At 34.0% G+C, this 22,540-nt stretch overlaps 3 protein-coding genes across 3 annotated transcripts; 2 read left to right on the forward strand and 1 right to left on the reverse strand.

Annotated features, from left to right (window-relative positions):
* Positions 1 to 118: 118 nt before the first annotated feature.
* Su(fu) (suppressor of fused domain protein) lies at positions 119 to 11,814 on the reverse strand. The gene is made up of 12 exons (XM_090118251.1): positions 11,592 to 11,814; positions 11,299 to 11,401; positions 10,580 to 10,672; positions 9,664 to 9,842; positions 8,974 to 9,116; positions 8,376 to 8,461; positions 5,115 to 5,241; positions 4,323 to 4,422; positions 3,661 to 3,737; positions 2,642 to 2,733; positions 1,506 to 1,638; positions 119 to 1,004 (listed from the first exon to the last, which is right to left on the reverse strand). The coding sequence occupies exons 1-12, from the start codon at positions 11,713 to 11,715 to the stop codon at positions 810 to 812; spliced, it is 1,452 nt and encodes a 483-aa protein (XP_089974377.1). The 5' UTR covers positions 11,716 to 11,814; the 3' UTR covers positions 119 to 809.
* A 332-nt stretch (positions 11,815 to 12,146) lies between these two features.
* On the forward strand, positions 12,147 to 16,540 carry LOC149896112 (transmembrane emp24 domain-containing protein 5-like). The gene is made up of 6 exons (XM_090118111.1): positions 12,147 to 12,453; positions 13,261 to 13,437; positions 13,924 to 13,999; positions 14,963 to 15,116; positions 15,482 to 15,539; positions 16,043 to 16,540. Exons 1-6 carry the CDS (start codon positions 12,313 to 12,315, stop codon positions 16,121 to 16,123), a joined length of 687 nt encoding a protein of 228 aa, XP_089974237.1. The 5' UTR covers positions 12,147 to 12,312; the 3' UTR covers positions 16,124 to 16,540.
* Positions 16,541 to 17,548: 1,008 nt separating this feature from the next.
* LOC149896113 (uncharacterized) lies at positions 17,549 to 20,670 on the forward strand. The gene is made up of 5 exons (XM_090118038.1): positions 17,549 to 17,857; positions 18,153 to 18,428; positions 18,737 to 18,877; positions 19,490 to 19,738; positions 20,411 to 20,670. The coding sequence occupies exons 1-5, from the start codon at positions 17,660 to 17,662 to the stop codon at positions 20,612 to 20,614; spliced, it is 1,068 nt and encodes a 355-aa protein (XP_089974164.1). The 5' UTR covers positions 17,549 to 17,659; the 3' UTR covers positions 20,615 to 20,670.
* The last annotated feature ends 1,870 nt before the right edge of the window (positions 20,671 to 22,540 follow it).

The following is a 22,540-nucleotide window of genomic DNA, read 5'->3' on the forward strand; positions in this document are numbered from 1 at the left end:
TCTACCAAATATGTAAACAAAATTTCATAAATATCGCCCCAGCCGTTTCGGAGGAATATGGTAACGAACATTGTGACACGAGAATTTTATATATAAGATATTTATTAAAAAAAACCACTTAATCATCATAAGATATATTTGGTAAAGGATAAAATATAATTACAGACAGTACTCTGTTATTTACTTATAAAAAAGTAATCTTACATATTAGTATGTACCTACTAATTAAAACTATAAATCTTTTCTCTTTACATAGGTACAGAATACAGATTCTTCACTAAATTAAGATATTAGTACATTTGAATACATAATACACACAATATACAGATACAACCAGTAGGGAAACTTCACACAAACGTTCGAAATGACTCACGCACACAAGCAAGCGTGTTTACGAGAATCGTAGGGGCATTATGACAATCACTACATAGTATAAAACAAAGTCGCTTTCTCTGTCCCTATTTCCCTATGTCCCTTTGTATCTTTAAAACTACGCAACGGATTTTGATGCGGTTTTTTTAATAGATAGAGTGATTTAAGAGGTTCTTGTAAACATGCTTGCTTGTGTGCGTGAGCCATTTCGAACGTTTGTGTGAAGTTTCCCTACTGATTGTATCTGTATATTGTGTTATACATTAGCATTATAATATTTAAAAATTTTGAAATGAAACTTCATTAGGCTCGTTGAGAGCAAAATTTCAAAGTAGCGCCACGGCAATACTGCCAGATCATGGAAACAACGATTTTGGTATCGTTGAATCTGCCAAAGAAGTTTCACTTCGACATGTGCTCGGCACACACGCTTTTTTTTATAAAAACTCAGTATCAGGTAAAACAGATATTTTTAACTTATAACTAGGCCAGGAGAGAGTAAAGGGTATTGTAGGTGCTGTGGTTGTGCCCGTGGTTCCTTCTTCGTCTGTCTCCGAGTCTAATTCTGCTAAATTTGCGAGCGGAGCCACTTTTTTCGACATGTCTTGCGCTAATTCATTTGGTATTAGAATCTGGAAGAGAACATAAGATTACATTTACAATTTATTAGCTCCGCGGTTTCACCCGCATTTTTCCGCTCCTGTTGGTCTTAGCGTGATGATATATAGCCTATAGCCTTCCTTGATAAATGGGCTATCTAACACCGAAAGAATTTTTCAAATCGGACCAGCAGTTCTTGATTAGCGCGTTCAAACAAAAAAAACTCTTGAGCTTTATAATATTACTTAGTACAGATTTTTAATTATTAAAATAAATAAATAACTTGGTATTTCACACAATTAAATTGAGTCATGAAGTATTTTGCTTAATTAGGGATGTATATTGTACATCTATAATATTTTTTCATAAAGAAAAATCTAATCTTACTTGCGAGATTATAATTTGTCGAGCACATTTCAAACTCAAAGATTTGATTACATATGTAAAAATAAATTTTAAAGAAATTACGTGTGTGTGTGTGTATGTATGTATGTTTTTTTTGTTTTTATTTTGTATGTATGAATGTAACATACCTGCAACCAATTATTAGTGACCGCATACGGCGTGCTATCACTAACCACGGCCCCCCCCACAGTGGGGGGCAATACTGTCACACTGCGGCAACCTTGCCGCCACGTAAAATGGGAGGCGTGTAGAACACGACCGCTGAAAAAAGAAATCATGATACTTCATTGTACATTTATATAAATCCTACTACTATTATAAAGGCGAAAGTTTGTAAGTATGGATGTTTGTTACTCTTTCACGTAAAAACTTCGGAACCGATTACAATGAAATTTAGCACACATATAGAGGGTAACTTGGATTAACACATAGGTTAGGTTTTATCCCGGAAATCCCACGGGAACGGGAACTATGCGAGTTTTTCTTTGAAAACGCAGGCGAAGCCGCGGGCGGAAATCTAGTTTATAAATAATAGAATAAATTCGATCGCTCTGGCGGGTCACGAGCCGAGTGGGTCAGGCATCCGCCCCGGAATGGCACGAAAGGATGCGGGTTCGAGTCCCGCCGCATCGAATTTTCTATTCTATATAAATTTATACTTATAAAGCATTTGAATGCCATAAAACCAAAATATCAATTTCAACATTGTACTTTTGTCAAGAATAGAAAGGAAATGAACACATAAACTTAGAAAGTGTACAATATGCCTTATTGCTAAAAAGCAATCTCTTTCAGGCAACCATAAAAATAAAGGACATACATGTCCGGACATTGGTAAAAAGCGAAATATTTTTAAACCGCTGAAAAAACAAAAAGCGTGTGTGCCGAGCACACGTGTCAGAAGTGGAACTTCTTTGGCAAGATTCAAAATAAAATCGTCGCCGTGACGAGCCGGTATTGCCATGACGCGACCTTGAAAGTGTGAATTTTTTGGGGACGGATAAAATGGAACCCTATTACTGAGATATTTAAATAGATAATTATCTCTACATAGTATAAAACAAAGTCGCTTTTTCTGTCCCAATGTCTCTTTGTATGCTTAAATCTGTAAAACTACGCAACGGATTTTAATGTGTTTTTTTTTTAATAGATAGAGTGATTCAAGAGGAAGGTTTTAGTATATAATTTATTAGGTTTTAGACAAAGCGGGCGAAGCCGCGGGCGGAAAGCTAGTACAATATAATATGATATGCAATAAACTCACTCAATAGCCAACGGCAGGAGGCTAGCACCTTCACTATTCAACATCAAATGGACACCTTCTAAATATTCCACGCTACTATCCCTCCATGAGCCCTGGAAATTTCAAAGAAAATTATTATCTTCTTATATATAAAAATGAATCGCAAAATGTGTTGGTAAGCGCATAACTCGGGAACGGCTGAACCGATTTCGATAATTCTTTTTTTATTATATTCCTTGAAGTACGAGGATGGTTTTTATGTAGAGAAAACGTAAATATGTACCACGGGCGAAGCCGGGGCGGACCGCTAGTTTCAAATAAAAAATTGTAAAAGAAATCACTCTTTAGTGATAAGGCCGCCCTCTGTGCTAGTTTAGCTATAAGTTTTAGTTTTAAGTAATTTGTATTATTAACTAGCATAGTAAAGTGTTATAAATAAATAAAAATAAAATAAATAAAACACAAAAACAAACACTTAAGCATAATCTTATTTGAGACAACAAAAGTGTAAAAACATGCATATACACACATTCTTAAGCATAAATACGCACATACACTTTAAATTTAATTGATTGACCGGTTGGCTTCGTTGGTACTTGGTAGTGACCCTGCTTTCCAAGCCAGAGGTAGTGGGTTCGATTCCCACCCGGGGTAAATATTTGTGTGATGAACATAGATGTTTGCTCTGTGTCTGGGTGTTACATAATATCTATATAAGTATTTATTTAAAATATGTACGTTTATCAGCCATCTGGTTTCCATAACACAAGCGAAAGCTTAGTATGGGATCAGATCGTGCCGTGTGTGAAAATTGTCCTGAAATATTTATTATTTATTTATGTATTTAACTAGCGGTCCGCCCCGGCTTCGCCCGTGGTACATATTTACGTTTTCTCTACATAAAAACCATCCTCGTACTTCAAGGAATATAATAAAAAAAGAATTATCGAAATCGGTTCAGCCGTTCTCGAGTTATGCGCTTACCAACACATTTTGCGATTCATTTTTATATATAAAGAAGATTATACTTTGACACTAACTTGCACCATATCAGGTAAGTGCGGCAAAGCGCGCTCCATACTTGACATTTCAAAACTGTCCGTTGACATATTGTGACCTGAAAACAAAAGAAAATACAAACAAAATAATAAATATCCAAAAAAAGAGCGTGTCAGAAGTGAAACTTCTTTGGCAAGATACAAAGATACCAAAATCGTCGCGTTACTTCATGACGTGACGACATAGCCATAACGCGACCTTGAAATTTAACTCACAACGCGCCTAAAGAAGTTTCATTTGATTTGAAATCTTTAATTTCCCACTAGGTAGGTTTTGAGGAAAAATATTGAAATTGGCGCAGAAATTTCGACGAATTTTTTTTTATTTTGAAGAATTTTCGAATGTCATTATTGAATTGCAACTGCATGTAAAATAAACATTAAAATTACTTTTTGAAATTCTCTCAAATATACTCTACTCGATAGGTTATAAACTTAGCGCCAAAATTGTACACTTCATTTTTATTTTTTGGCACTTTGACACACCCGTTAACTTAGAACGGACAATCTCAAAATTAAAATAAAGAACTTTAAAAACATGCTACTTTATAAATCCAATCAAACGAAACCAAAGTTGTTCTATAAAAAAAGAACACTGGCATAAAACATAACCCTCCTTTTTACAGAGTTGGTTAAACACTTAACTTCCGATCCTCTATCAGTCATAGACGTAAGTCCCCTCTGTAAGGTCTCCTTTATTTGCCTTTCCACGCTCGGCGATAGCGAACATTGTTCTTCTTCACTCTGAAATTGAATTTAAATAAATTAAAAAATATTTAATTTTAGAGTTAAACTAAAAAAATTAAAAAAGACGTGTGTCACTCGAGGACTGCCGCGGTAAAGCTATTGCATGCTATGCCTTCAAGCCACACCTCCGCCCGTCCCCGTGGGGGGGGGGAGGCGTGAGGTTTTTTCGTTACGGAATTTCTGGATTCGGTCCCCGCGCTCAAGGCCCGCGATAGAAGCTATGCAATAGCTTAAAAATCAGTTTCTGGAAATCTCTACAACAACTTAAAGACCGTTTTATGGAGAACTTACGACTTGCCGACACTTAAATATCTTTTTAAAATAATTTAAAAGCTTGATAAATATCTATTATAATTTTATGTTTGAAACAAATTGGTTAAAACATTTTGGACATATTTGAATGAAACTTTACAATAATACAGTTCCACTATTAAGTATACTTACTTAAACAACAAAATGACGTATCTAACAAGTAACGTTTTTTCTGATATCCGCGATAAGTACCGTACTTTGTTTATCCCTACTTCATCACTACATAGTCTAAATTTTAGACTCTAAAACAAAGTCGCTTTCTCTGTCCCTATGTCCCTTTGTACGCTTAAATCTTTGAAACTACGCAACGGATTTTGATGCGGTTTTTTTTAATAGATAGAGTGATCATAGTGTACTATGTAGTGATTTATCCTCACCGGTAAATACTTCTGCCAATTGACCCTAGCAGAAACCCCAGCCAAATGCACCAACTGCCGCCGGCTGGTGGTGAGCCGAGCTGATCGTCTACGTGATACCCTCGTTACTAACCAGGGTCCACCACATCTGGGGGTGAGAAAAATAAATAAAAGTAAATTATTATTTATTTGCTTAAAACATGGTACAGAGAGATATCAAATATTTCGATTGTTTATCATGTTTTGCTTAGTCTAAAGCATGCAAATACTGTCTCAATTTAAATTAAATAAAATATTGAAATTAAATAACTTTGCAATTAATTGACAAATATCATTCCACAATAATTATATTTTAACAGCCGTACAAATAAACGAGTTATAACATTTTATGCAAAGAATAAACTAAGAATAAGGAAAAATCATACAAATAAACACGAAATAAATGTAACCTAGTATAACTTCGTAATAAGTATTCATACTAATGCTATTCCGTCCTTATTACGGCTACCACCCTAGTATAAGTCTGACATAACCGAGTTATAACATATCTTTTAGTACATTGTGCTGTGTTTTACAAGTTTTAGAAGCAATTTTCAATCTAAATTTGAGATAATAGCAATGAGAGTAATACGAGAAGTAGGAAAAGTAGGAAAAGTTGAGCAAATTAATAATTTCATTACGTACCTATTGAAATGGAAAATTTTGTATGAAATGTCAAAATATACGAAATTATGAAAAACCCTTTTGATATTTATAATGATTTATTTATTTACAACATGCGCCAAACCATACATACATAAAACTTATTTCTAAACTTATCACAATAATATACACTTTCGTTGAAAATATAAATCTTCTAAGCCTGGAGTTGTATGTTTTGAGTACCAGTTATTTGGCAACTCTCTATCTCAAAGTGGGTTTATCTTCTGTTCTCCAGATATTGGATAGCGTTATCTATCATTTGCTTGCATATTTAATGATATATTTAAATTATTTCCAATAAATATTTAAAAAATAAATAAACAGAACATCGTATGATGAAACTTCACAACAAAATCGACGAAGTCAAACGAGCGTCAGCAAAATGACAGCACCAAGGCTTAACCGTAGACAATTTCAATGTTTTTCATAATTTTGTGAATGAATTGCGACGTTGCCGCCTCGCGCCTATTGCATAGCGTGAGCATAGATACATCGACGTTATTCCAAATTTATTTGTAAGAAATTATGACATCCTTATTCTTTATTTATTCTTATCATATCTATGCATTGCATAAGGTTTGAATAAGCAAGTTTTTATTTGTACGGCTGTTAGGCTATAGGTATATACAATTATAATAGGTAATTAATATTTATGGTCAAAGAATTCTTTTATGCTATAAAAACAAATTAAGATCAACCATATCTTCAGTTTATTTTTATATACATTAACAGCCGTACAAATAAAAACTTGCTTATTTAAACCTTATGCAATGCATAGATATGATAAGAATAAATAAAGAATAAGGATGTCATAATTTCTTACAAATAAATTTGGAATAACGTCGATGTATCTATGCTCACGCTATGCAATAGGCGCGAGGCGGCAACGTCGCAATTCATTCACAAAATTATGAAAAACATTGAAATTGTCTACGGTTAAGCCTTGGTGCTGTCATTTTGCTGACGCTCGTTTGACTTCGTCGATTTTGTTGTGAAGTTTCATCATACGATGTTCTGTTTATTTATTTTTTAAATATTTATTGGAAATAATTTAAATATATCATTAAATATGCAAGCAAATGATAGATAACGCTATCCAATATCTGGAGAACAGAAGATAAACCCACTTTGAGATAGAGAGTTGCCAAATAACTGGTACTCAAAACATACAACTCCAGGCTTAGAAGATTTATATTTTCAACGAAAGTGTATATTATTGTGATAAGTTTAGAAATAAGTTTTATGTATGTATGGTTTGGCGCATGTTGTAAATAAATAAATCATTATAAATATCAAAAGGGTTTTTCATAATTTCGTATATTTTGACATTTCATACAAAATTTTCCATTTCAATAGGTACGTAATGAAATTATTAATTTGCTCAACTTTTCCTACTTTTCCTACTTCTCGTATTACTCTCATTGCTATTATCTCAAATTTAGATTGAAAATTGCTTCTAAAACTTGTAAAACACAGCACAATGTACTAAAAGATATGTTATAACTCGGTTATGTCAGACTTATACTAGGGTGGTAGCCGTAATAAGGACGGAATAGCATTAGTATGAATACTTATTACGAAGTTATACTAGGTTACATTTATTTCGTGTTTATTTGTATGATTTTTCCTTATTCTTAGTTTATTCTTTGCATAAAATGTTATAACTCGTTTATTTGTACGGCTGTTAATGTTTGATTTCGTATACATTTAGGAATACGGTTAAATATCTTTATGAGCATGATAGGCCCACTAAAATATATCCATACTAATATTATAAATGCGAAAGTAACTCTGCCTGTCTGTCTGTTACTCAATCACGCCTTAACTACTGAACCAATTTGCATGAAATTTGGTTTAGAGACATTTTGATACCCGAGAAAGGACATAGGCTACTTTTTACCCTGGGACATAGGATAGGTTCCCGGAAATCCCACGGGAACGGGAACTATGTGGGTTTTTCTTTGACTGCGCGGGCAAAGCCGCGGGCTGAAAGCTAGTATAATCATATATATATATATATATATATATATATATATATATATATATATATATATATAACCAGCTGCGCTCCGCGTTTCACCCGCATTGCTCCGCTCCTGTTGGTCGTAGCGTGATGATATATAGCCTATAGCCTTCCTCGATAAATGGGCTATCCAACATCGAAATAATTTTTCAAAAGTTTCAAGTTTTCTTCAAGTGTAGAGTAAACAGGTACCTTCTAGGGAAGCGCGTTCCATCTTAGACCACATCTCAGCGTAACATCAGGGGAGATTGTGGTCAAGCGCTTCCATATTGACAAGAAAAAAATGGGACCAGTCATTCTTGAGATTAGCGCGTTCAAACAAACAAACTCTTCAGATTTATAATATTAGTATAGATATATAATGACTGTCAAAAATCATGTCAAAGTATATTCATCATCATCATCGTCACCACTCAATTAAGGGGAAAGACTTAAATATTCTTTTATTTTTGTAACTGATAATCTAAAATGCAATCAAAGGATAAAACTGTAATAAATCAATCCGAATTTTTTTATGTCTAGTTTAGCAGTAAATATTTTCCTTATAGTTTTATTACCTAGGATCTTCACTAATTAGCTTCAAAACTTCGAACCCGGAACCTCTCTGAGCCGCTCTGAGCTCTCTGGTCGTACAACCCACCATCTGAAATAAGTTTCAATTACATTCAGGACATTTGAATGGGTTTTCAAAACGTGACAAATAAAATTAAGGATATGTATAATTAGAAATAGCTTTTTTTATTGCAAGAAATTTCTTGCAATAAAAAAGCTTTCATTCATTCATTCATTCATTCATTCATTCATAATTAGAAATAAAATAATAAATAATGTCTTCTGGTAAAATCAACAATGATATTTACAATTTAAACGTGAGCAAAGCCGCGGAGGAAAGCTAATTAATTTATTACTTATACGTAATAAATTATAATCTATATTCTATACTAATATTATAAAGCCGAAGAGTTTGTTTGTTTGTTTGAACGCGCTAATCTCGGGAACTACTGGTCCGATTTGAAAAATTCTTTTGGTGTTAGATAGCCCAATTATCGAGGAAGGCTATATATCATCACGCTACGGCCAACAGGAGTGGAGCCACGGGGGTGAAACCGCGCGGAGCTAGTATAGGATAAAGTTAGTATATACCTAAGGACATACCTGCAAAAACGCCACCCTCCCATGCGGTGTGTCCACACTTTTCAACTGCGGATCTTCAGCCACAAGCAAATGACGCACTCTTGACTCAGAACCGTCGAGGGCCGCGTGCCATGATACATGATCACCCGCGACGAACTTGTTACCTGAATATATTATATATTTATTTATATTAAACAGCAATCTCTGCCAGGCATATTTGTAGGAAACCCGTTACGCGTTGTCACGGCATCACGTGTGAACGGCTAGACCGATTTCGATAATTCTTTTTTTATACATAGTATGTACTCCTTGAAGTACGACGATGGTTTCTATGAAGAGAAAACGTAAACATGTACCACGGCATTAATATTAATATTAATAATATTATAAATGCGAAAGTAACTCTGTCTGTCTGTCTGTTACGCTTTCCCGCTTAAACCTCTCAACCGATTTTGATGAAATTTGGCACAGACAATCTTTAGACCCTGAGAAAGAACATAGGCTACCTTTTATCAAAACACCACGCGGGCGAAGCCGCGGGCGAAGCCGCGGGCGGAAGCTAGTAGTCTATATTTTTTTGTTTCCATTTCAATAAGTGATTTTATTTAACATTTGTTTCATCGCGATACACAGAAATATTTCTAGCAATATACAAAATACAAAACACATTTAAAACAGGCACTTTATGAATAAAAACATTCAAATACTTACCAGTAGCAAAAATATATCTAGCCAGGGCTTGTAACAAAGCCGCTGGCCACACTGGCGGTGTTTGACCCCTCTCCGCAGCTAACCGCAGAGTTAACTCCAGACCATACCCTGATACAGTGTCACCAGGCTCTGGTATGGGGTGTACTCTGCCGTCGCCGTGGAGGTCTGATACTCCAAAACTGAAAGAATAAAAATATAAGTGTTTCTTATATTTTTTTAATTATGAAAATACTTAGATATTAGGCAAGGTTATACTATATAGTAGCAATAGTAGTGACAAATGTAATGTACAGTGTACAAAAAAAACACTATCAAGTTGAATTAAAATGAAAGGATGATACAATATTCAAAAATAACCTATATCACTTATGAATATTATAGTTTTCTATTGGCAAAATAATTTTCTTGATCAGATCAGTACTTCCGAAGATTGACCCCTACAAAAGCTTCTTGGAAGCTTTACCTCCATCTATAGCATTTCACACACTGTAATGTTATCAATACACAATATCCAGAAGCGTAGCGTGCCTTGGCGGGGCCCCGTATAAAAATTTGTTTGGGGGCCCTTAGGAAGGGTCAAGATTTCTCACAAAAGCGCATGTTGGGGGCCTCCTTGGCGCGGGGGCCCCGTATAATTGATACGGCAGATACGGCGGTAACTACGCCCCTGACAATATCACACATTTGAACTAAATTCTATATCACTACATAGCATAAAGTTGCTTTCTCTGTCCCTATTGCCCTTAGTATGCTTAAATATTTAAAACTACGTTACGGATTCTTGTACGGTTTTTTTTTCAATAGATTGAGTGATTCAAGAGGAAGGTTTTAGCATATTATAATTTATTAGGTTTTAGACAAAGCGGGCGAAGCCGTGGGCGGTAAGCTAGTATTATGTAAACATTTCAGCCCTTACCTCACATAATGCCAGTGTGGAGGAATGTTCTCATCAGGTCTACCTGGGTTCCAGTACATGCTGATGTAATCCAGAGGGTCATGGCCACCTAGCCTGGAATACATTCAAATATTTAATATTAGGTTTCAGTAATCAAATAAAATATTGTAACATGATAATAAATACTGCTTTCTGAGTTTGTTTGTTTGAGTTTCTTGCCGGTTCTTCTCCATAGATACTGCTTTCCGAATTGGTGGTAAATGTTTTAAAATATGACGATTCAAAAGTGCTTTTATAAGAAGTCTAATTTTATAAATAAATGATTGAGTTTGAGTTTGCTTAAAAGTTTGATGTTCAATTGAATATATTATTATTTATTTTTAAGTATTTATCTTTAGCCAGACTCATTTGTTAGGTACATAAATATAATACTATGTGGTAAGCTATTCAGACTATAAAGGCCTATCTCTGAGCCATATAATATTCAAAACTGATCTGCTATTTTTGCATGATAGATAGACAAACATCAAACATGGATCTATCTAAACACACATGGTATTTACAAGAAATTTAACATTTTGGTGTTGAGGCACACTCCTGAAGCAAATTGAAAGAACAGAAACGACCAAAAGAACCTTAAAAGCAACATAAAATATTTTCTCTCTCCCTTACTATACTTTAAAATGCTGCACATTTCAAACTGATTAGTAAAGTAAATACAAAATACAAATAATGTTTACCAAAACTTAAGTCTAGTGGTAACTTGTAGTGGGTTCGGCTGGTCAGGGTATATTTTGGAGCATGCTTCATACAGCGCTTTCAATCCTGCTGGCATCAGGCGTTCTGAAATATTTTAATTATTATTTTTTTATATTATTATTCATTTTAGTTAAAAATTCTGTTATGGTCCTTATTTGCTGCATGTACAATTAATTAATAAAAGAACACTATCAAATATCGATAAATTACGTTAATTTAGATATATTTCCTTCCAAAGTAGTTTCTATGAAATATCAATACATAAATAATTTACCGGATTGCTCCATCTGTTCCTGAGAGCTCTGTGAACTCTGCGAGTTAGCAGGATGCGCAGGCGCAACGAATGACAGCGCGCTGTTTCTTACAACTCCGCCGCTAGTGCCACTTCCACTCGACATATTGATTAGTAATTAACTAATTAACACTAGAATAACTATTTAATCCTAATCCTTATTACACATAGAACAGATTTATGAGGTATTTACTATTTACAACTGATCCATACTCAGAACGATCCATAACTGATCAATGACGTAGGTAGGTAAATAAAAAACGGATTCCATTCATAACTTTCTGTCATTGTCATTGGCAATATGCCACAGATTACAGATATTATACATTTTTTCGGAATCGAAAATATTTCATTTTATTGATTTTGGAGTTCAATTCACACTGACGTTTTAATATAAAAATAGTACAAATTTAATCGGAAATATAAGAATTTTTAACAAATTTTTTTTTTTTACTGTCTATAGATTCTAGCTGTAAAGTGCATTCTGTGGTGCATCCGCTTATGTCACTTTCGTTTGTCACTTGTCGGCAGTCGGCTGTCGGTGTCATAAAATTTTTGTATTGAACTGTGCGAAGTGGGCGGTATTATTTAATTTTCTCTATATATAAACACAAACAAACCTCACGGATGCTATAAATAACGTGTCGGTTCATTCTCACCTTTTGTATTTCAGTTTTAAAATCATTTGCGCTATATTATCACAATGCGGTATATTTTCCTGACTACAATTTTTAGTGTCGTGTTCGCATACGAAAAAGATATGACTTTTACTGTACAAGCAGGGAAAACAGACTGTTTTTATCATAAAGTTCTTATGAATGAAATCATAGATTTAGAATACCAGGTAAGTGCAGTATTATAAAATAACTAGCTTTCCGCTCACGGCTTCGCCCGCGTTATCGAAGAAAAACCCGCATAGTTCCCGTTCCCGTGAGATTTCCGGGATAAAACCTATCCTATGTGTTAATCCAAGTTACCCTCTATATGTGTGCTAAATTTTATTGTTATCGGTTCAGTAGTACTTGCGTGAAAGAGTAACAAACACACACACACATCCTCGCATTTATTATATTAGTAGGAAGTAGGATAGGATATATACTAATTGTCCCGGCAAACGTTCTTCTGCCTTACCACTGCCTTACTCTTATCACTTAGAGGCATAACATCCGAGTTGGCCGATTCTCAGACCTACCCGATATGCACACAAAATTTAATGAGAATCGCTCCAGCCGTTTCGGAGGATTATGCTAACATTGTGACACAAGAATTTTATATAAATAGTAAAAGAGATTAATAACGATAGTGAATTAAATGCTTAAATTTTGCGTCTCTTATCAGTAGTTTTTTGATAATGAAAGTAATATAAGTTTATACCCTTAATTTATTTGTTCAAGGTTAAGTTAATAAATTTTTCTTGATAACTGTCTATCACTTATTTGTAATATTATGTTATTTAGAAATTAAAGACTTTTTAACGCGTGGTGACCACGCTCGCTGTAAAGTGTTCGAAACGTCAGAAGAATAATATGAATAAATAGTGTTTACAATCTGTTAAAACGTCTTTAATTTCTAAATGTATAATACTCGCCTAAAATCAAACACTAGAAAACACTGTATTATGTTATTATATTAGGATTTATTAATGTTACAGGTAATAGATGCGTCCCAAGGAGAACTGGACATATCGTTTCAATTAGCAGATCCCGTGGGACGGATCATAGTGGCAGATTATAAGAAGGCGGAAAACGCACACAGACACACGTCAGTGTTGGAGGGCGACTATAGATTCTGTTTCGATAACACGTTCAGCACTTTTAGTCAGAAAACTGTGAGTATACTATTTTAATTTGTATGTAATGTAAGACTGTGGAAACCGTTAGATTATAATTGAATCTATTAAAGGTTTTGTTTTGATACATGCTGCTTACAATTTAACACATTATTTTTCGTGTTTTATGCACTCACAAAAAATACATTTATGCAGTAGCTATTGTACAAGAATCCAAGGGTAAAATTAAATTAAAAGTTGTGTTGTTAATGTATTCTATCATTTTCCTTTACTTGTATAAAAAACTAGCTTACCGCCCGTGGCTTCGCCCGCTTTGTCTAAAACCTAATAAAGTATATACTAAAACCCTTCTCTTGAATCACTCTATCTATTAAAAAAAATCCGCATCAAAATCCGTTGCATAGTTTTAAAGATTTAAGTATACAAAGGGACGTAGGGACCAAGAAAGCGACTTTGTTTTATACTATGTAGTGATGTGATAATTTTTTTTCTGTTATAGTTGATCATGATTTTGTGTCATTACAGGTATTTTTCGATCTGATGATAGATAGTGAAGATTCTCAAAGTAAAGATTATGATGATGATAAGGAAATGGAATTAGGTAAGTTTTGAAAAAATGTGAAGTTTTTAAATTTTTTTATAGCGTTAAAATGCAATATTTTTAAAATAATATTTGATTATGAAGCGGGATTCGAACCCACCTCCACAATCGAATTTTTTAATGCGCCTTACGCCCGGCGCAGATATGGTGAAGTTAGCGTTTAGCTACTATTATGTATTCTGTGGTGAAGTGCAGCACAGCGCATTTTTAATTGTCAAACTATTTTCGACATTGTTTTCATCATTAAAATAAAATTCATAATTAAATAACAACAGTTTATTTCGGGGAGCATCGAAACGTCACACGCGAAAGGTGGCGCGCTGCGCTTTTTTGAACGTTATTTTAATGAGGATAATGTCGTTATTAGTTTCACAACGAAAAGTGCGCTGCCCTGCACTTCGTCATATCGGCGTCGGCCCTTAATCATATAAATGCAAGATGTACCTATTCATTCAAATCATCTAATAATCGACTATCAAAAGGTCGTCAAAAAATTTCTGAACCGAGAAAAGCTTTTATGTAGCGTTCATTCAAATTAACACCTTACTGCATGGCAGTAATGTTCTAAGTCCTATAAAAAGCTCATAAGGAAACTCTGCCTAATAGACGTGTAGGCAGAGTTTTGCTTCGGACAACTTTTGAGCGTAATTATGAGTCTTAATAATTGATTACTGAAAGGAAGATAAGAGATTTTTGAAGTGAAACTTCTTTATCGGGGTTGGAAAAAAATTTAGTGTAACATTTTTTCGTTACGCGTGACATTATTCCGTTACGCGCCATCTTTTTCTTATCCCTACCACGCGTGATTCGACGTATTTCTGTAAAGTTGCATATAGAAAATTATTTTTTTGAAAAATATGGTCATAAAGAAGTTTCACTTCTTACGTGTGTACACTAGTACACGCACATATATTTTTTTATTTTTTATTTCAAGTACTTAAAAAAATATTTGTCTTACACCAGGTAACGCAGCAGAAACATACGTAATGCGTGTACGGGATATATCCGATTCGGTCACAAAACTCAAAGACAACGTGTCAACAGCGAGACGCTTGCAAGAGTTGTTGTCAGCGCACGAAGCGAGGGACCGGAACTTGGCAGAGGAGATGTGTGATAGGTGTGGTTCTTGTATTACTTTTGGGATGGGCGTAGTTCTTGTATTGTCTTTAACCTGATAATTATGACATATAAGAAAAAATTGAAACTGCACTTAGTAAAAGTATTCTTGTAGACTAGGTTTCCGCCCGCGATTTCAAAAAAAACCCACATAGTTCCCGTTCCTGTGAGATTTCCGGGATAAAAAGTAGCCTATGTCTTATTCTGGATCTTTAGCTATCTACATATCAAATTTCATTGTAATCTGTTCTGTAGTGTTTGCGTTAAAGTGAAACAAACATCCATCCTCACAAAATTTCGCATTTATAAAATTAGTAGGATTTATGTTACTATAGGCGCAACTATAATATCCCCTTTTTGTTTCAGAGTGTTGAAATGGTCGATAGTACAAATATTTTTAATGAGCGTTATTGGAGTTATACAGGTAAGAAGCAAGAAACATTATGTATTGTTTTTATACACTATACACATTTACACTATAACTAGCTTAAAAATTTCATCAATAGCAGTTCTATGGTTTTAAGCATTTAGTTGTGAATGCGTAACAGACTAAAATAATTATTTTTTTATATTTGCACTGCCTCGCGGTTTCAAATACAAATAAAAAATATCATCATCATATTGAATGTGATATTTTGGTTTTATGGCATTCAAATGCTTTATAAATATAATTTTTTAAAGAATAGAAAAAATTCGATGTGAATACGAATACCGCCACGTGATCGAATTTTTTCTATTCTTTTATTTCAAATTTCATCTAAATCGGTTTAGTATTTTAGGCGTGACACCGTAACAGACAGACATTCTTTCTCATTTTAAATAGGTGTTAGTATGTGTTCGAAATTTGATAACCACTATACTATTCTTTAAGTATAACAGTTATGCAAATGTTAATAAGTATCATAATAATTTTAAATTTATTTTCAGGTATTCTTCGTAAAGAGTCTCTTTGAAGACCCGAGCAATAGGGGTTTCAAGAAATTAGTTCCTAATCTAATGTCACAGTGATATTTATTATTTACCAAAGATTTAATTTAGTTCACAAATAATCACAATTATACATGTTTTTAGCGCTTTATATAAATTTTTTTTTGTAATAGTAATTTAGAAATACTTAATCATGAAGTTTTTTCAAGTCACATAGGTAAATCATGATAAGATCAATAAAAACAAATAATGAGGAATGATAAACTGAAAGAGGGGATTTTCATCAGTTGTTCTGAATGAAAAATTATATTGAATTGAATATTGAAAAGAGAGATTAACATTTTTTTCGTTTCAAAATGTAAACACTAGTCACGTGTATTTTTTGCGAGAAATTTTTTTTACGTGTTGCTAAATAAAAAAGTTTATTTTAATAATTAGGAAATACACAAATAACAAAGTGCTCAAAGGAAAATCTGAATTTCAAAACTATGTAAAAATCTAAAACATAGGTGGAGAGGTCATTAGTAAATTTTATAACACAAGTAGTTTTTAATTGATGGAGTGTGTATGTACTGTATATTTTTCGTCGAAAATGTGATGTAGTTTTAAACCCTTGCCAAATGCATTTAATCAAGCAATATGTTTTGAAAATACGTAAGTAGAATTAATGTTATATACATTGAGATAATATTACTACGTATGGAGGAGACACCACGAACAAAATCTGTGCGCCATTTTTTTGCTTTTAATATTTGCTAACTAGATAATAGTTTTAAAAATTATTATCTAGTTAGGTACTTACCGATGAAAGTTATTCCTTTGCACTTTTCCGTATTATTTGTATTATTTGTGCAATATCGCAACACACACGAAGGCATATTTGATGCGTTTCACTTCAAAACAAATAAAAAATGAGCGTGCAGTTACGCCATATGGCGTATGTTGAGCGGAACATAAGTGATGTAGGCGGTGTCGTCTCCATATGTATATCTCAATGGTTATATACTATGTATTGATTTTTGAATACGCACATTTTTTGTTTGTAAATAAATGATGTGGGATATTTTGTGTTGTTTATTTCATAATTCCTTTGTACCTAATAATTTTAGGAATTGTCTCATTGAGAAGAAAAAAAAAACCATTTTAATTATTATAATATTTATGCCGAGATCATATAAAATAAACTAAAATATGGCTTCTGCAGAATTTTATATTGTTTATATCAGTCTCCAGACATCAAAATTATGCCATAAAATAAAAAGGAAAGACTGAATCAAAGAATTTTATAATGGATTTACTTCCATAGAAATATTTTATCTGTATTTTTATTCAAATCCCTATTCTGAATCTGTTTGACTGCCTTGTTTTGCTTATCTATATTCTGTTCTTCTGTCACTCTTCTCTTGTGACTCTTGTTTTTATACTTGCTCTGTGTTTAATATGATTGATGATCTGTCAAAGAGCCAATATTGTCAACATAATATTCTAACCACAAGAATCGTAAATTGTGATATAAATAATTATTATAATGGTGTTAAATTCACTTGTATATAATTGAAACATCTCATACTATCAAAATCCAGCTTATTTCTCTTGCGGTTTAGTCAGAAAACCAATATGCTACCCGTTCTCTTAATGATGAATCGAATGTCCAGGCGAAGACGATTAGTAAAAACACAACAAATCGAAAAGAAACCAGCTGAGAAAGAATGTTGTAGAACGTGTTTAAGCACTGAAAACCTAACGCCGATATTCATAAGTAGAGACATGAAGAAAAAACGATCTGACGATCTTAAACTCGTAACTGGCTTACAGGTATAAAAGTACATATAATAATATAATATACATATATTTTTTAAATTTAAGCAATATTTTTAAACATTATATATTTTTTAGTCTACTGCATTTTTTTAGCCTTCTATGGAAATACTTTCTTACACAGAATCGAAATATTTCGAGAAATTATTCTTTCCTAAAGCCTTGCAGTATGAAGCAGTATTTGTGCTCATAAAAAGTTGTACGGCGTTTTAACGTGTATACTGTATAGGCTTCAAATTAAAACACTTCAAATTATCACACTAAAAATAATAATTATTGAACTATCTTTCAGATTCAATACAATGATGGGTTATCACAAAAAATGTGTACCAAGTGCCTAAACATTATGAAAATTGCATTAAAATTCAGGCACACGAGTCGCAAAGCACAAAAGACACTACTAAATATGAAACCAGATAAAGTTATTCCTAGAAGTGATATTTTCACTTCTAAAGTGCAAAAAGTTGAGGTAGAGGTACTTGATAATGATTGCGCTTATGATTATTATCAAGATGACTTTCAAAATGCTGATTACGAGCCTTATGAAGAACCTAAGAAGTTTAGACAGGTATTTTATACTACTGAAGGTATTTTTAGGTATTTTATAATATGACTAGCTGTTTGTGTGATTTTACCCACATGCCTCCATTCCTGTTGGTCTTAACATCTATACTAATATTATGAAGCTGAAGAGTTTGTTTGTTTGAACGCGCTAATCTCAGGTACTACTGGTCCGATTTGAAAAATTCTTTCGGTGTTATTTCCCATTTATCAAGGAAAGCTATAGGCTATATATCATCACGCTAAGACCAACAGGAGCGGAGCAATGCGGGTGAAACCACGGGGCGCAGCTAGTACACATGTGTTTCTTTCCAGAAACCCACAATAACCAAGAAGAAAAGAGACAAAATACCAACAGCTACATCATATAAATGTAACACATGTAACAAAGAGTTTAGAATGAAAGCAACATACAAAGCACATATGCGATTTCATACTAATTATTGTGTGTGTGAGGTAAGAACTTTTTTGTCTTAGTGTAAATAAATCTAAAAAGTAAAAATGTATGCGTGTACTAGAGTACACACGTAAGAAGTGAAACTTCTTTATGACCTAAAAATGTCACGAGTATGGCGTAACGCAAAAATGTCACGCGTACGGCGTAACGCAAAAACGTCACGCGTAACGCGTAACGCAAAAATGTTACACTAAATTTTTGTCCAACCCCGATAAAGAAGTTTCACTTCAAAAATATAGAGATGTATAATAAGGAAAATCGCCATAGTAGTTAGACATCGCCATATTAGACTAGTAGTGTTAGGTATTTTCGAAATTCCGTCATGGCAATACCGTCACGTATGGAGTAAGGCGACGATTATAGTAGGTATCTTTGAATCTTACCAAAGACGTTTCACTTTTGACACTTGTTTTTTTTTCATTGATTTCTGGTTTATGTCGCTTTCATTTAAGGTAATTAGATTGTTTGAATTTATCCAGAATATCGTTATCTACTATAAGTGTCTTATAAATTACAATGGCATAATTTACTACTTACTTTTACATGTAGTCTGAAAAGTCGACTGCATTTATTAAAATGGCTTTAAAGTTCACCATTCACGCTCCACCCAGTCGTGCGGCAAGCGCTGTCGCAACAACAACCAGCTGCAAGAACACAAGCGCGCCCGCCACGGGCTCGGCCGCATACACAAGTGCGCGTACTGCGAGTACAGCTCGGCTACCAAAGAGGCGCTTACCATTCACGAACGACGGCACACGGGCGAACGGCCGTACATTTGCGACCACTGCGGTGCGACTTTTCACAGACGGTCCAATCTGGTGCAGCATATTGCTATTCATCTGCCGGAGAAGAACTTTCAGGTGGGTTGTTATTTAAAAGATAATTTAATGTTGTATGCTATATGTAATAAAAGTTTATTTTTCCCAACGCAATAATTTGTGCTCACTTTATTCAAATTATTGGAGGTCTGGAAAAGACCGCTGCCTATGTAAAATGGCGGCCTTATCGCTATAAGGCCGCCATTTCACATACATGTCTCTGTTTGTCTTTTTCTATTTTCTAAGTACAATAAAGTATTATAGTGTGTGTGTGCAATAAAGTATTATCTATCTAAAAGAGTTATTTAAGAAGTGGTTGGAAAAGAGTGAGACAGACAGTTGAGTCTTTGGCTTTTTCAAATGATGTCCAGTAACTAGGAATACCCTTGTTTTTTATGTGTAAATTGCATTTAAAATACATCTTGTATTATTATGAACTAGTATAGGTGTAATGGATAAAAATTGCGAGGTAGAATTCATACATAAAAACGCTATACATAAATGCTTATACATATGTTCTTTGTGGTTTCTTTAATATATTATCAGTTTCCTAATAAATTTTTCCTTATCTGATGGGATCAGTAGTGATTGGGCTGATTATTTGGAGTTAGTAATCTCTTTTTTTGTCTAATAAATTCGATATTAACTAATTTATTTGCAAGGACTGCAACAATAATAAATAATAATACTAACTTTTTTATATCTTATTTTCAGTGCGATATGTGCCCAAAGCGTTTAAAATCCAGAAAGTTCCTCCAAATACACAAACACAACGCACATACAGGCAAAAGGTACGGCTACCTCTGTCCGGTATGTGACCATCGCTTCGAAAAGCCGAACAAAGTCAGGGCGCACACTAGGCGCGTACATGGCCTGCCTGATGATCAACACGGGCCGATAGTTAGAGTACAATTGTGAAATGGTTAAGTAGAAGAGAAAGAGAAATATAAAGAAATAATATGTAGATGGAAGAAGAAGTCAGTCAGCAAGAAATGAATAAAAAAAGACGTGTGGCACTCGGGGACTGCCGCGGTAAAGCTATTGCATGCTATGCCTTCAAGCCACACCTCCGCGCCCGTCGGAGTGGGGAGCGTGAGGTTTTTCGTTACGGAATTTCTGGATTCGGTCTCCGCGCTCAAGCTTAATATGCATATTAATTATTTCTTTTCAATCACACATTGATTTATAAATATGAAGAAAATCTAGTCAAGTTACATATCGTCGTTGATATTGCAATACGGTCTATGTCCACTCAAACGTACTTTACAAGAGAGGCGAAAAATGCGTTTTTGTTAACACTTAATCCAGTCTGTAGGTATTTATGCTCTACAAAAGGTGGCGTAGAAAATGTTTTGAAAGGATATTGTTTAGGTATGAAAGGTTAATAAATATCCAAGTTTTCGACCTTGACGGACCCAGGCGCTAGCCGCCATCTTGAATTAAAGGTGCTAAAATTAGGTATATTTTAAATAACTTCTCAATTGTTTACTAAATCACAAAAGTGTCTATGAGGGGTTCAAAGAAGACAAAATTACCTACATTTTTTGCATACATGATTATTCTGTTAGTCTTAAAGGTCAAAAGTTACAAGCGACGGAAATAATAATATTTACAGAAATCATATAATTTTAATTTTGTTTAAAAATTGTACAGCTATCATTTTTTAATTCTCTTTGATGGCCCGGGCTGGTTAATGGTGGCTTCTTCATTATCGTCGCTGAAATTTTCAGTTGTCTGTATTTTTAGTTTCCAACCATGAAATTTCGACGTCGACCATTTGAATATGGCCGACTTCAAGAAACTTTTGCTCAATACTAATCTTTTTTTCGTCTGCCAATTCTAGCAACGCATTTGCCAATTTGACAGACCGATTCTGATAGCAACATCCGTCTCTCTACTAGATGATTCTGGAGGCATTTGACTCAGCTCAGTTTTTAAATGTTTGATCAAAATGGATGCAAATACATTACTATCTAGACTGCCCTCATGCCACAGATAGCAGAACACTTCCTTTGTTTTCAAATTGTAATGGGTATAATTATGAACTTTTAGCTTTGTTTTATAATAGGTAGCACTTTAGGACAACAACACCGCTTGTACATCCATAGTGTACACTAAAGTGTTAGCTCCAGAGTGTTCTTATTCTTTATCTTTCTCTTTCCTGGACCTTTCTTTCTTTTTTATATGGCTGGCATACTCATCCGCAGTTACATTTCCATGTTTAAACGCAATGCATTTGTTGCACTGATCTTTTCTAGGTTTAAAAATAGAAAGGCTTAAGTCATGAAATTTTCGGGAAATAGAAGCAGTGCAATATTTTGTCTTATTATATCGGTGCAAAAATTTATGTATTCTGTGTATAAATCGCCTGTAAGGCTATTCTAAATAGGTTCAAAATATTTTTTTGTAGTGGAGCTGCGGCAATAATGGATTCTACTTTCGGCAATTTATCAAGCTGTATAACTAACTGTTGGGATGCTAAAGGTTTACGAAGATGAATTTTCGATGTCATATGATTTTTTATCACAGTCAACTCTGCATTCATTATGACATTGCATGTACGGCATTTAGCTTTGTACTGGTCTTCAGGCACTTTGCTAAGCAATCTTCATTTTTAAGCCAGGCGTCTCTGAATTTTTATTGACGATGCTTGTTGATCTTGGCGATATTTCTGGGAGGTGTGATTAAAACGTAGTGATTATATCCTCTTTGGGTGTGATATCCAAGTCTAATTCAGTCAATTGACTGCTCGTACTATGTACTTTGCATGTAGACTCATTCTTCATTGCACAGATAAAAAATAATAAGTTATATAAAATATACAGCTAATGATAAATATACCTA

Source organism: Colias eurytheme, chromosome 29 (assembly GCF_061535395.1).
Source record: "Colias eurytheme isolate Ceu_HAF_F1 chromosome 29, ilColEury1 Martin Lab GWU primary, whole genome shotgun sequence".
Classification (NCBI taxonomy): Eukaryota; Metazoa; Arthropoda; class Insecta; order Lepidoptera; family Pieridae; genus Colias; species Colias eurytheme.

Coding starts and splice junctions, on each gene's coding strand:
- LOC149896112 (XM_090118111.1), top strand. CDS start 12,313: ATGCGGTATATTTTCCTGACTACAATTTTTAGTGTCGTGTTCGCATAC. Junction 14,000..14,962: donor TGATAAGGAAATGGAATTAG/GTAAGTTTTGAA, acceptor GTCTTACACCAG/GTAACGCAGCAGAAACATAC. Junction 15,117..15,481: donor GCAGAGGAGATGTGTGATAG/GTGTGGTTCTTG, acceptor TTTTTGTTTCAG/AGTGTTGAAATGGTCGATAG.
- LOC149896113 (XM_090118038.1), top strand. CDS start 17,660: ATGCTACCCGTTCTCTTAATGATGAATCGAATGTCCAGGCGAAGACGA. Junction 17,858..18,152: donor AACTCGTAACTGGCTTACAG/GTATAAAAGTAC, acceptor ACTATCTTTCAG/ATTCAATACAATGATGGGTT. Junction 18,878..19,489: donor CTAATTATTGTGTGTGTGAG/GTAAGAACTTTT, acceptor CGCTCCACCCAG/TCGTGCGGCAAGCGCTGTCG.